General features: G+C 49.4%; 1 protein-coding gene across 9 annotated transcripts in view; it reads right to left on the bottom strand.

Annotated features, from left to right (window-relative positions):
- Nucleotides 1-390: 390 nt before the first annotated feature.
- Nucleotides 391-14,160, bottom strand: part of ECE2 (endothelin converting enzyme 2) — a 38,135-nt gene continuing 24,365 nt past the window's right edge. For 3 of the 9 annotated variants that reach the window (XM_019668722.1, XM_019668669.1, XM_019668692.1), the window contains 12 exons: nucleotides 11,823-12,011; nucleotides 10,966-11,108; nucleotides 10,479-10,593; nucleotides 8,985-9,095; nucleotides 7,792-7,890; nucleotides 7,612-7,689; nucleotides 6,946-7,049; nucleotides 6,646-6,756; nucleotides 6,462-6,529; nucleotides 6,090-6,280; nucleotides 5,877-5,972; nucleotides 4,151-5,149 (listed from right to left, as the gene is read on the bottom strand). In XM_019668722.1, the coding sequence (XP_019524267.1) occupies nucleotides 4,973-5,149; nucleotides 5,877-5,972; nucleotides 6,090-6,280; nucleotides 6,462-6,529; nucleotides 6,646-6,756; nucleotides 6,946-7,049; nucleotides 7,612-7,689; nucleotides 7,792-7,890; nucleotides 8,985-9,095; nucleotides 10,479-10,593; nucleotides 10,966-11,108; nucleotides 11,823-12,011 (1,482 nt within the window). In that variant the 3' untranslated portion in view covers nucleotides 4,151-4,972. The other 6 variants (XM_019668662.1, XM_019668671.1, XM_019668679.1 and 3 more) reach the window with 4 other exon arrangements.

Below are 14,160 nucleotides of genomic sequence, written 5' to 3'. Positions count from 1 at the left end.
TGTAGAGGGTGCAGCGTCACTGGCCCTAATGTGGAATCCAAACCAGGGCCCTGTTACTCAGAGCTGGTGTCCCAAGCCAACTCTTTTTTTTTTTTTTTAAGATTTTATTGGAAAATTGGGGCAGGGAAACAGCGTTGGGGAATTGGGGAAGGGGAACAGACAAGTTGCTGTCCTTTTTGTTCTTCAGTTTAGTTGTGGAGGACGTCGCTTCACTGGCCCATGTTGCTATTATCATTGCGCTCTTCCCGGGTAAGGCAGATCGGTCGCCGGCCTCTAGACAGCTCACACCAGGCTGCCGACCACTCATGCTGGCTGCCAGCCACACACAGTAGCTTATGGCAGCCCACTGCAGCAGGGGCTGCAGCCTACGCTGACGCCGGCAACTCACGGCAGCCCAGCTCCAGGTCAAGCTGTTATTCACCATCTTAGCTGTAGAGGGCGCAGTGTCATTGGCCCTAATGTGGGATCCGAACCAGGGCCCTGCTGCTCAGATTTGGTGTTCCAAGCCAACTCTTAACCAATGTACCACTCGGCTGGCCCAAGAGGTAAACATTCTTGTTTCCCGCTCCCCACCTCCAAGCATTCAAGCCCTTAAGCCTCTCTAGCCAAATGCAAATGTCTGGCAGTAATTTTCAGGGCACCATGATAACACTGAGGTCCTGCCTCAAGCTTCGGTTCAGTCAAATTGCCCTCCCAGAAGTACTCCTTTCTACCGTTTGGCCAAACTCCCAGCCTTGTGGCCAAATTGCTCTCCAGTCAGGGACCAGCTCATTACCTGTTCGTTCCTACACCCTCCTTCAAATTGCATCCACAACCCTGCCATGCTGCCCCCAAACTGATGGCCTGAGATGTACAGCTACACATCTTATGGATGGCTCTACTCACCTGAGAACCATTCACAATGCAAGCATCACTTACATAAGACCAGTACTCCTGGCAGGACACAACTTTGCACTGTTTCCACTAGGTTGCTACTTTCTTCGTGTGATATTTTTTAGTCAGACTGCACTGTGGCCCTTCTTACTATTAATTCCCAGGATAGCAGATGTCACAATCCCCTCTTTTCATATCTACTGTTACAGCTTCCCTTCTCTGGATTCTCACCTCTCATTATGCTCCTTTTAGTCATCCTAAACATTTCACCATTTCTGAACACGCCCTGCCCTTCAACCTTTTCACATTGCTATTCCTTCTGAATGGAATGCCCTTCATTGTTTTCAGCTAACAAATTCTCGTATCCTCTGCACTTGAGCTCAATGTCACCTGTCTAGAAAGCTTTTCCTATTCTACCCTTCAAGTTAATTTCTTTCCTGTGCTCTCACCACGCTTGATACATACCTCTCCCTCCCTAGACTCTGATCTCTTAGAAGACAGGAACTGTGTCTTATTCATCTTTGTGCCCCTAGCATTCAACCTAATGCCTGGCTTGTGGTAGGTCTTGACAAATATTTCTTGAATGAATGAATGAATGAATGAATGAATGAATGACTTTGCATTCATCTTCAGGTCATCTTTATGTATAGTAATGGCCCATCAGGGACTGTCTTTGGAACCCATAGCTGGGCATTGGGAAACTGTCCGGATTCTGCATTTGTGAGTCATTATGAGCCCACTGAAACTGCTTATTTTATAGGGGACTCTCTTCCAGCCTGACATGTCCAGTGTGTTTCCAAGTGTGAAATCATATTGTTGGCATTTGTTACCTGATTGTGCAAGGAATTAGTCAAACTTCCCAGTGGGATAATGTAGGGCATGGCCCAGCACCTTACCAATAACGGCTCTCAGGTGCCCACCTGGGAGTACCATCTTTCACCCTTCTCCTGCCTTAACACACCAGAGCATTTCACAGGTGCATATTCATCAGCTTGGCAGGGCTACTAAGGGTAAAGTTCTGTCACCTGATGTTCACCTTACCTTGCCTCTGGAACCAAGGACCTGCAGAGTGCTCAACAAACAGGTGCTACCTGGCTTAATTTCACTCCAATATGTGCCTCTGTTTCCTGCAGCTGCCTGAGTGTCACATGTGCCTGGCCCAGGGGAGCTGAGTAGCATAGAAACGCACCTGCTGGTGAAGGTCTCACTTGGAAGTATGAGGAAATCGACCAGAAGACAGATGTTTATGCTTGAGTCTAAACTCTGTCATGACTTAGAAAACTAAATGATGGTGATTAAGAGCATCTGAGTCCCAAATGTTATTTTAATGCAATCTGACATTGGAAGTTATGTAATCTTTTCCCTTAGTTTCTCTACTTGTACAACAGAGACAATGATAGAGCCTCCTTATGAGTTATTGTGGCAATTTAATGAGATGATGTTTTTAAAGACCTTAGGACAGGCTTAAGCAAAATAAGGACTCAATAAATGAAAGCTGCTTATTTTATTATTATTATTATTAGTAGTAGTAGTAGTAGTAGTAGTAGTAGTAGTAGTAGCAGTACTATTATTAGACATGTTGACCTTTCTGCAAATTGGAGTTTCTATGTCACAATGGCCAGCTGGTCAGCATCCTAGGTTGGCCTCTTAAATCAGGTGTCACGGGAAAGGCAAGACATTATGCTGCCAAGCTTCTCTCCTCACTCACTATGCTGTCTGACATTATAAATCTCATCTTCTGTGTAACACCCAAGCTTCACAAGTCATTTCTTAATATTTCTTTGGGTTCTGGAATTTGCTAAGCCCATGAATTCCTTCTTAACACATTAAAGCTGAACTAGTCCTCAGACATCGCCTCATCCAACCCACTTATTTTAAAGACTGCTAAGGATACTGAGCTCTGAAGAGGGGATGAGACATGCCCAGTGTCACATATGTAGGGGGTGGTAGAGCTGGAGCCAGAATCAGGTTTCCAGATGTGATGGTCCTCCTCTTTCCAATACATTTTGCTGTCCCTCCTAGAGTCATGTTCTCAGAGGCTCAAGTCATGCCTTCACTTAGTCTTAGAGTTCCCAAGGCCACTTTGGTCCTTTCTGAGTAGCCAGCTATTTCCTTCCCTTGGTGAGGAACTTGACAGAGGCCCAAGTATAGCTCTTCATGGGGAAGTCTGGTGCTGGGACAGGATACCAACTATGAAACGCATGCTCATGTCATCACCCAGAGACCAGGGACCCCAGCACCAATCAATGGAAAAGCCTCACTCTTACCCTTCCAAATTCAACAAACCCACCCCCACCTTGGGGGAACAGTGGGTTTTAAAAAGAATTGAGACTGGACTACTGTTTTGCCCTAGTTCTCATTTTACAGGTAAAGAAACTGAGGCTCATGGAGGTTAGGGAACAGGCTCAGGTTCACACAGCTTCACTTTCAATCCAAGTCTCTTTGACTTTAGTGAAGTGGTTAGGGTTACATCTGTAAAATGGAAACTGGGGTACTTATAAAATACATTGCTATGAGGATTAGATGAGCTCGCGAAGATGAAAGTGCCATTGGAAGAAGAGTCATTTGAGGGAAGGAACCATCTTATTCATCTTTATATCACCAGTGCCCTGACATATTGTTGGTAATCAATACACTTTAAAATATATATATATATGAATGTATAAATGAATGAATGAATGAATGAATGAATGAATGAGCCACCTAGCGGAAGTGCCTGGAACACAGAGCTTTTTAATAAATGCTTCCTTCCCTCCCTCCCTCTGGAGGGTGGCAGCCAGATCTATAACCCTTGTGCCTGGCACTTGGTAGGCCTTGATGAGTGTGTGTAGGTGGGATGAGGGACTCTCAGAAGCACTGAACCTTTGAGGCCATAGGGAAATGTGTGTCTCTTCAGCCACAAGCAGAGGCCAGTGCTCCAAGCTCCAGGGACTGGTGTGCTTCTTTGGCCAGGGCTTCGCCCCACCCACCCTGGCCCAGTAGTTACCCAGCTGCATGTACCAGGGGAGGACAGTGGCAAATCCTTCCAGCTGTAGAAGAGCTGGCAATGGGGATGTGGCCACCAGTGAGCAGAGGATGTAGTCTGCCCAGTCAGACCCAACTTCATGCCATTCCATTCCTCCATCCCGCCTCTCTCTGTTTTCTTGGGGCTTCAAATATCAGTCCCCTGTGTCTGGTGAATGAGTAAATGAGTGTCTAGAAGAGTGCCAGGCATATTGTAGGTGCTCAATAAATATTGGTGGAATGAGTAAGTGAATAAATGAAAACAGGACTGAAGGAAGAGACAGGCTGACTGATGCGTCTATTTATTGGCACAGGGTCCTACAGGGCCAAGACCATGCCCTTCCCACCCTCTTCACTGTAAAAATAAACTCTGTTCTTTCTTCTCCCTGCTCTATCTGCTTTCCTGCTTGGTCCAGGGAAACTCAGCCACTCTCTAAGACTTGTTGCCCAAGACATAGGAACTAGCACCCCCTACACATACACACTTCCCCTCTGAGCCCAGGGAAATCAGGAGAGAGCAGGAAGGCTTGTAAAGCCTCTCAGGCTTCCACTAAGAGCTGAGTGCAGTTGGTCTGTCCGTAAGGGTTGGAAGCATATGGGAAGCAGCAGCATGAGGAACATGGGCAGGGGGGCAGCCCCTGACGGGGATGCTGAAAGGAGCTGAGTCCACTCCCAAGTGAGCACTGTGTGAGCCTCTGGGAGAAGCATGGGAGGCACACCACCCACACCCTGCGTGGTCAGAGTATGGCAGGCACAGCAGGCCTCATGGCCACCAAGCCAAGACAGTTTGGGAGCAGAGAGGCCGACTCCTTCCTGTGGGAGCTGGTGCTCCCTGCCCAGGCCTCCTCCAGGCAAGTTGACATGGATGGATGTCACAGTGAATGGTGGGAGCTCTGCTGGAGGCAGGGGCGCCCCCAAAGCAGAGGCACAATGTAGGTGACTGAGCAGGGACTAGGACTCATGTCATGTGTGGTGTGGAGGGGCTGGACCCAGCCTAGCTGGCATTTGCCTTCTCCAAACTGCAGAGCAAACAGCCTTGCTGGGCAAGCTGCCGCAGGCCCTAGCAACAGCCAACCATTTCTCCCCAGACCCAGGTCTACCACACTTCACATAGCTGCCCTGGGTTCATGGGGGAGCCGACAGGGCAGCCGAAGTGCCGGAGGAAGTCACGGGAGTTGGAGAGAGTGCCCAGCACGCGGAAGCGGGCAGGGCTGTGGGGGTCGGTCACCAGCCCCTCGTGAGAGCTCTCGGGTGTGCGGACCGAGCACCACACCTGCAGGCCAGGACAGACACGGGGACATATGGTGTCTAGTGTGGGCAGGGCCACAGGCTTGGCTATGGCAGAGCCATCCCAGGGACGTAAACCATCACTGCCTTGCCCCTCAGCTCAGGAAGCCTCAGGGACACAGGCAGGGGCTCAGCCAGCATCTCAGTCCCAACCCCTTGCTATCAGCACTAAAGGAGGGGATTGCGTCCTCCCTCCCAAATTCCTTGAAGGCCTTTCAAAGCTGCCCTGGAGCTGGGGTTGCCCAGGGTGGATGTGTCTGAGGGGAAGAAGCCCAGCCTCCAGAGGCTGCCTGCTGTAGTGCTAAATACCTAGAGGAGACCCTGCCTGAGTTACGCTCTGCCACTTACTTTATTCCTGGGTAGCCCTGGGTGAGCCACTTTGTCCCTGACCGTTACTTTCCTCCTCCACAGCCACCTCACAGGAAAATGGTGGGGATGGGTCCTGCTCCCCGCCCCACCCCCCTCAAGCAGGGCAGCCCTGCCTTTGAGATCTACAAAAGCCTCCTGAAGAATTCTCCTTGCTCAGGCCTCCTCACATGCTTTGTTGGGCACCAGCCAAAAGGTTCTGGGCACAAGGACTCCCCAGACCACTTTCCACACCCCAACTTTGGCCCCATTTCCCAGTCCCTTTCCTGCATGCCCCAGACTTCTAATGGCACACCCAGGAGGGAGTGGGAGAGAGGCAGACCCCAGGCCACCCTGGAGGGCAATACCTGGGCAAATCCCACAAAGAAGAGCTGGTGGTTGGTGAGCCCCACGGCTGGCAGCTGTTGCTCCTCCCCGTGCTTTCTCAGCCACGCTTTGTAAGCCTGGGGTTGGGCACAGGGGCGGCAAGTCTGTCAGGGCCAGCCCACCACCTCCACCCAGCACCCTCCCTCCCGGGTTGGGTGGGCCTCAGCAACTGGAAGGCTAGCCAGGCCACTCACGTTGTAGGCAGCCTTAAGCCCCCCGTTGTCAGCAATGTTCTCCCCCAGCGTCTGGCGGCCATTGAGCTTCTCCCCATTGACCTGGTACTGGCTATACTGCTCCTCCATGCAGGCCGTGTGATTCCGGAAGGCTGCCAGTGACTCATTTTGCCACCACGGCCGTAGGTTCCCTTCCTTGTCATACTCGCGTCCTGAGGAGAATGAATCTTTGCACCCCACCAAAACCAGAGCTCAACCCTTGGGGTCAGGAGCTCCCTCATCCACTCTGGTCCACAGACTCCAGGGTCCCTGGGGCCTGCTCCCAACATCTCAAGGCCTTGCAGGAGCCACTGGGAATTCTAGGCTGCAGGGGACAACTCCATGGGCCACTACCTTGGTCATCAAAGGCATGTGTCAACTCATGGCCCATCACCACGCCGATGCCACCAAAGTTCAGGGCCCTGGTAGGTGAGGAATGCTGAGTGAGGACATGGTAGGAGGGACTTCTGGACCCCACCTCCAGCCTTGCTGCCAGCCACCAGGCCCCAGCACCCAGCTCCTCCTGCCTCAGACACACTTGGGGTGGTTGCGGGCATAGAAGGGGGCTTGCAGGATGCCAGCAGGGAAGACAATTTCATTCTTGGTTGGAAGGTAGTAGGCATTCACAGTCTGGGGGGTCATGCTCCACCTGGGGGAGGAAGACAGAGAGGCTAAGGCTCCTGACTCTCCTGATGCTCCTCCCAGCTCAGCAGCCCTGACCTACCTCCTGCAAGGACCTATTGTCCCTGGTTTGGAATCAGTCTTGCCCCCACCCCCAGCCCTGGAAACCTCCCCTGTCTCTCTTGCTGCCCCAGTGTCTGTGGCCCTCCATTCTCACTGGTCCCGGCTGGGAGGCTTTCGGAGCTGGTCCGCCATCACTTTAGCAGAGAAGTTGTACAAATTCAACATGTTCTGGAAGAAGGAATCTTCAGAGACTTCATACTATGGAAATGATGGGAATTAGAACGCAAGCAAGAGAGCATGTTTGAGAAGATCATAGTGCCAGCTTGGCTACTAATTAGTACCTCTCTGAGCCTCAGTTTCCTCAATTATAAAATGGGAGTAAAATATCTGGTAAATAATAATCACCAATATTTAAAGAGCACTTACGAAGCAGGTGCCTTTTTCCTTTTCACAACAGGTGTCTCCTTTTTGTCTCACAACAGCACTATGATGTAGGTATTAATAGGACCCTCCCCCCATTTTACAGATGGAGAAACTGAGACTGAGAAGTTATATAACTTGTCCAAGGTTACACAATTAGATAGGGGATTTGACTCAGGTTTTACTGCAAATCCCTCTGCTTAACAATGCATTGTGCTAATGTCTGGCCTGCAGCCTGGCACAGGGCCCGCGTTTGAGCAATGTCTGTTGCCTGAATTGCCTCTGAAAGGACCCAGTAAGCATCTGCTTCCCTCCTAGTGCTTGAGCCTCTATTGCTGAACCCAGAGAATAGTGCCCCCCATGGGACTGAAACTCAAAATTGGTGAGCAGAGGTACTCACCCCATCATAAACATCATCAAGCTCTTTAGGCTCCAGGATAAAGTCCGGGAAACCGATCATATCATAGATGGCATCTGCCTGAAGAGACCACGGTAAAGGGTTTCCCTCCCCAGGCTCCCCGCAAAATTGTATCCTCCATCCCCACCTCAAGATGGCGCCCCAACCCTGGCCACGGCTCACTTTCTCCTTGGCGGCCCGACGGGTCCTCTCATCCATCCATGGCAGCTGATCCAGGGCCTCCTCAAAGGCAGTCCGGATTTCGCTGATCATCCCCTCTGCCTGGGAGAGAAGGAGCATAAGTCTGCCTCCCACGCACATTAATGAATCCTCTCTCCGCGTCCACCCTTCTGCCCCATCTCTGTCCTTCCAGGGGAGCATGTGGGAGTGCTGAGCATCCGGGGAGGATGAGAGGGAAACACGATTTGTGAGGTGCTGGAACTGCAGGTGGTTTTTTCCCTAATCAACCAAAAAATTTAATTGATAAGCTAACTGAATTAATATTATAATTTAATATAGTGCATTGATTTTTTTTAATCTGACTATTAAGGGAAGGCATTTATAGCAGAAAATTTGGAAAATTTAGCAGAATCGAAGAATAGACCACTTAGAATGCCTCACTGAGATAACTTCTTTTAACATTCTGATTATCTATTTCTAGTGTCTTTCCCTGCCCAGATATACGTACGTAATATGAAATTATGTTGTGAGATATATATATATACACACACACACACACACACACACACACACACACATATATATATATACATATACTTTTTTTCACTTAAAGATAAATGATCAGTTTTAAGGATGCCTCATAGTCCATCCTAACAACAGTTTATTTTCCCATTCCTCTATGATTGCACATTTAAGCTATTTTCATTCTCCCTTATTATAAACAACACTGCCATAAACATCCTTGTAGATAATACTTTAAGCACATTCATTATCATCTCCAAATAAATAAATAAATATTGTTTTTCCATTTAAATAGGTAACATAAAGGGGCCGGCTGAGTGGCTCAGTTGGTTAAGAGCTCACTCAAGAGTTTGAGCTCTGAGCAACAGTGGTTCGAGTCAGCCCGAGCTGAGCAGCCTCTGAGCTGCCAACAGGTGGCAGGATGGCTCAGCTTAAAAAATAAATAAATAAATAAATAAATAAATAGGTAACATAAACTCATTATAGAAAATTTGGAAAACACAGAGAACTTTAAAGAACAAAAAGAATCCCTCATAATCTACACACCTGAAGTAATCACTATTAATTTGTTAATGAATTTCCTTCAAGTTGTTTTTCCTATATGTACACACAAACATGAACAGTGAATTTTAACAAACACAAGGGGTCGTGTTGGGAGAACCTCAAAGACTCACAATTTCCTTGCTTTGCCGGTCGAACGTGGCCTTCACAAAGAGGGAGCCCAAAGCGAAGCCAAGGGCATCATCTGTGTTGGAGATGCAGGTCTGCCACCTTGGCATGCAGGACTGTAAGGGACAGAGAGCCGGGCCTCCCAGAGACGGCTCTGTCCTCCAGGCTGATGGCCTTTCTCTGTCTCTGAGGCCAGCCCCTCTCAGCCCTGGACAATGGAGGCCTGGGTATGGGGTGCCATCTCTCCCATGGACTCCAAGTAAAATGAAGGGCAATATCACACAATGTGCCAACACCAGAAGCAAAATTTTAGGAGGAACTCTCAGAACTCTCCTCATCTTAAGCTTCTAACAGGCCCATTGGCGTCCAGTTGTTTCTTTGCTCAGCTCCACCTCAGTCTTATATCCAGTCTGTCCCTCATGCCAGAAACCTGGGAGTCACCTGCTTCCTCCATCTCCCTATGTCTATATTCAATCTATCACCAGTTTCTACAAACTCTACTTCTTAATCACCTCCCCCATCCAACCCATTGCCACTTCCCTACCCTACAAAACTATCATCTCTTGCCTGAAGATTACAGTGGTCTCCTAACTAGGCACTCTGACTCCATTCTCATGCCCCTTCCTCTGCCACCCCCCCCCCATCTTCCATTTAGCTGTCAGAAAGATGATCTAATACATAAATCTAATTGTGTTACTCCTGTCCTTAAAACCATCCCATGTTCCCCATCTCTGAAAGAATTAAAGCCAGACTTCTTAACACAACATTCAGGTCTCTTCATGGACTGTCCCCGACCCACCTCACCACCCTCAGCCTCTCAGCTGCCCTGTTCTCAAGCTCATACCAGAACACGTGCAAACCCACCCCGCTCCCTCTGGCCTCTGGGAAAGTGCATATCCTGTTCCTTATGCCTGGTATGCCCTTCTCCCTTGTTTTCTTGATGAAGTCATTCTTCAAATGTCATCTCTTCAAAGAAGGCTTTCCTGATGCCCCTACTCCCCTCCCCCACCCAGGATAATGTGCTGTCCCCACCTCTATCCTATAATACAAAAAAGATCTTTCACTCAATGTGAGCACTTATCACCCCTAAGTAATATATGTTTGTTTACATGTCCACTTTCCCCCACTTAACTGGCCATCTTGAAACTAAAAACTGCACTAATTCATCTTCTTCACCATCATCATCAAAGCTAAGTGCTGCCTATAATACCATGCACTGGGTAGGTGCTTCATTTACATGAACTCAGTTAATCCTCACAAAAACCCTGCAAGATATTCCTGTTTTACACACCAGGAAATGGAGAATCAGAGAGGCTTGGTGACATGCCTGAGGTCCCATAGGCTAAAAAATGGACGAGTTGGGATTGGAACCCAAGTCAGCTTAATTCCTAATCCTGTGCTCCATACTACACCATGAGGCATTTGATGTCTGACACACAGTAGGTGTAAAACATCAGCTAGATTGGGCCGGAAAGTGGGGGCAGAGAAAGAGAGCCCACCTTTTTGGTGCCATAGAGGGTCTCCAGCAGCTTCTCTTGCGCAGACTCAAAGCGTCGGTCCAGGCTCAAGCTTGTTTTCTGCACTAGGTTCCAGATCAGGTAATTGTTCAGGATGCTGGCAGGGCAGCCGGACCAGAGCATAAGGGAAGAGAAGGTGGGTCACCATTTCCACCCCAAACCAGCTCCACAAATGTGCAGGCAGCAGGAGTCCTGAGGGTCATATGTGGGAGCTGTCCCAGAATCCCTCTCACTCACCCTGGGTCCACACACCTGCCTACAGAAGTCAGGTTGGAGCAATGTGTAGGAATACAGGTCACAAGTAGATCCCCTGAAGCCTTGGCTGAGGGGAGTATCCCACAGACATTCTGTTTTGATGTTTGGAAGGTCAAAGGCCTTGTCAAATGCTGCTCTGTATCTGGCTCTGCTAGTACGCTATGCCCAGTTCCTGTTTGGGACCTATACCGAGCCCTGAGCCCCACCCCCACACCTGGGCTCCGTGCGGTTGATGAGCTCTGACACCTGCTGCAAATAATTTGTCCCATACACCACCACGGGCTCAGAGTCACCCAGCTCCAGCGGTGACAGCAAGAAAGACAGGAACTCCAGCCAGTTCATGGAAGGCGCCAAGGCCTGCAAGCAAAAAAATATATATATATATATCAAGCCTCCCTACCTGCCCGTCTGGCTTCCAGCAGACCCTTCACCCATTGATACGTTCGAGCCTGAGAGCTCTTCCCATTAACAAGGCAACAGCTACTAGCTGTTTGGTGACCCCTCCCTTCAAGAAACCCTTTTCCTGGCTTGAGTGCCCCTCAATCTGGGAGCCCTATCACTTACACAAGGAAAACCACCATGGGTGATATTCAGCTAGGGCACGAATACTCACAGATTTTCATAAGAATTGATAACATACCACTGCCCTGACACCACCCAGCTTTCCTACATACCTGGCCTCTCCTCCAGAACCCGCCTTGCCCAGCTTTTCCACAATCAAACAACTAAAGAGTTGATACCTGGCGCAGTAAAGGCCCTCCAGGAAATGCTCCCATGTCTCTTCTGATTGTTTTGTGGATATCTTGGACAAGTTGTTATAGGCTTTTAACATAACCTCTCTATGAATCCCCAGGCAACAAAAAAATGAACAAGGGATGGCCCCGTGAAAGGTGGCCTAAAGTGGATACCACTTTTCTTTCCAGGATAGCAACTGTGCAGCTGGGAAGCTAAGAGAAGGCAAGGAAATGAGGAAAATATTGGCTGCCTCAAGAAGATGGCCTGAAGAGAAGCTGGGCAGTCTGTGCCAAGGGCTGGCCCCTCCCAGCTGTCTCTGTTCCCTGCCGGCCCCACCTGCAGCTCTGCGATGCTCATCTTGTGATAGATCTTCTCCTCATCCCGACGCTGGTCCTGGGGCACTGTGAGGTTGGCCACTTGTATCTCCAACTCCAGCACCTGCCGCATCTGCTCCCGCGTGGAGGCTGGCTGTCCGCCTAGCAGCATCCCCAGCTCCTCCATGTAATCCAGGTAGGCAGTAAGCACCTGTCAAAACCCCAAGTCATCCTCAGAGCCCAGCAACAAGTCCTACCCAAGGCTAAGAGGATCTGTTCTGGCTGCCACCTCTGCTTACTATGTCTTCTGCTGACCCTCAGCACTGCTCAGCACCAAGTCCCAGTGGCCCTCCTCCCAGAGACCACTCCTCACTCTCACCCAAAGCCCCATCCTGGGCTCCCTTTATTGCCAAAGGCCATCTCCTCTTCCACTCTGCTGAAAAGTTTCAGAGCCCTTAGTATTCCATTCTCTGGACTTCAGAGTTTCTCTTTTCATCCACCTCTCCCTTTCCTTGCTGCTGGTGTCAGAGGAAGAGGTTTGAGTATCAAGTCTCCGTAATCCCAGCTCTTAAGGGGTATGGTTAGTTCAACCTGACCACCTAACTTACCCCTTCTTCTCCCTACCTCCTTACCTTCAGCTTGAGACTGACTTTTGATACTTTCCTGAACCTTGCTTTATTCCTAAAATTTTATCCTATCTGAACCTTTGACCCCTGCAGCTTCCCCTAGATGCTGGCACAGGAGACTTCCTGCCCAAGACAACCAGCAACATGCTAAGAGCTGAATCGAGGCTTTCTCTTGTCCTTTCCCAAGCGTTAAACGAAGTGGTTCTCTCCTGCATTATCAAAATTCTCTCCTCTCCTGGCTCAGGTGATGTCAAAACCACACATCTGTTCATACCAGTCCCCACTTTTGAGTTTCCATTTATTGGGGGATAAATGCTAAACTTGATCCACGATGTTTATGCATAATGAGTCAGTCTATATACTTGTCCAGAAGGACTTTGACCCCTCTCCCCTCCTGCTCCCCTCTCTAGTCCATCAATGGGCCATACTCCTTCCCACCTCAGAGCCTTTGCATAAGCTGTTCTCCTTTGCCTAGAACCCTCTCCCTTCACTGCAGTCTACCCTCACCCTAGGACTAGGCTGGTTGCCTGTTACACTCACTCTCAGAAAGCAGTGTTTCTCCTCTATAATAGTCCCAGCAACTATACACCAATTATTTCAACAGGATGTACCCAGTTATTTCACGTCTTCTCCCCCACTTAGAGGGCAGTGGCAATGTCTTGTTCACCACATGCCTAGAATGGAGAATCTGGCTGAGGAATGCTCAGTAAATGTTTGAGAATAAATGAAAGAAAGACAAACGCTTCTCCTGCTTGTCCTACTCCACGGCAGTCTCCTTTACTGGCTCTCTTTCCTCCTACTGCCCTTAAAAAGGATCTCCTTCTTTCCTTTCTCTATTCTTCCTCTTTCTTTTATCTCTCCTACTGCGTTTGTCTAGGTTTCTAAGGAGATACCCCTCAAGCCTGCGGCTCCCTTCAGGCTCATCCTCTCTCCAGGCTTCCACTCAGCTTTCACAACTGCCTGCTGACCTCTCCGTAGAGATGGCATTCAGGTTCCTCAAACTCACATGTCTAAAATGAGCAACTCCAACTCCCTGAGTGTCTGTCACATGCAGGAGCATAAGCTGGCATCCTGTCCCTCCAAACACTGTATGAGGTAGATGCTGTGATCCTCTTTTACAGATGAAAGACCAGCCTCAGAGAGCTAAATCAACTTCTACCAGGCCTCAGAGCAGGGAGTGGAATCGAGGTCTGAGCCCAAAGTCTGCCCACTTCCTGTGACATCACACTGTCTCCTCTGCCCTAACATGCCCTGAGCTGGTTCTTCCTACAGGCACCCTGCTATTCCACCACCATTCAGGCTGACAGCCTCAACTCTCTTCACCTCTTCCTCCTTCTACTCCTCTCTTCTAACATCCAGTCACCAACAACTTACAATTTGGACTTGATTATATCTTTCGCATCCTCCACTTCCTAACACTCCCTCTGCCACTTCCCCCATTTGGGCCCTTACAGACTCAGAGCCTGGAGTATTACAGAGACTCTTAACTGATCTCCAGGCTCCCTCTCTTGCATCTACTTTTCACACCCTAGCCAAACTGGCTTCCCAAGCACTGGTCACTCCCTCCAGGCTCTGGAGTATGCAGTGGCTCTGAGGCCTATTAAAAAAAAACTCCTGGGCCGGCTGAGTGGCGCGATGGTTAAGTACTGGCTTGGGACGCCAGAGGGCCCCGGTTCGGATCCCACATATGAGGGCCAGTGACACTGCCCTCCACAGCTAAGATGCTGAACAACA

The sequence above is a fragment of the Hipposideros armiger genome, unplaced genomic scaffold, assembly GCF_001890085.2.
Source record: "Hipposideros armiger isolate ML-2016 unplaced genomic scaffold, ASM189008v1 scaffold_14, whole genome shotgun sequence".
Lineage (NCBI taxonomy): Eukaryota > Metazoa > Chordata > Mammalia > Chiroptera > Hipposideridae > Hipposideros > Hipposideros armiger.
Note: the sequence above shows the minus strand (reverse complement) of the source record. Positions and strands in the feature narration are given on the sequence as shown.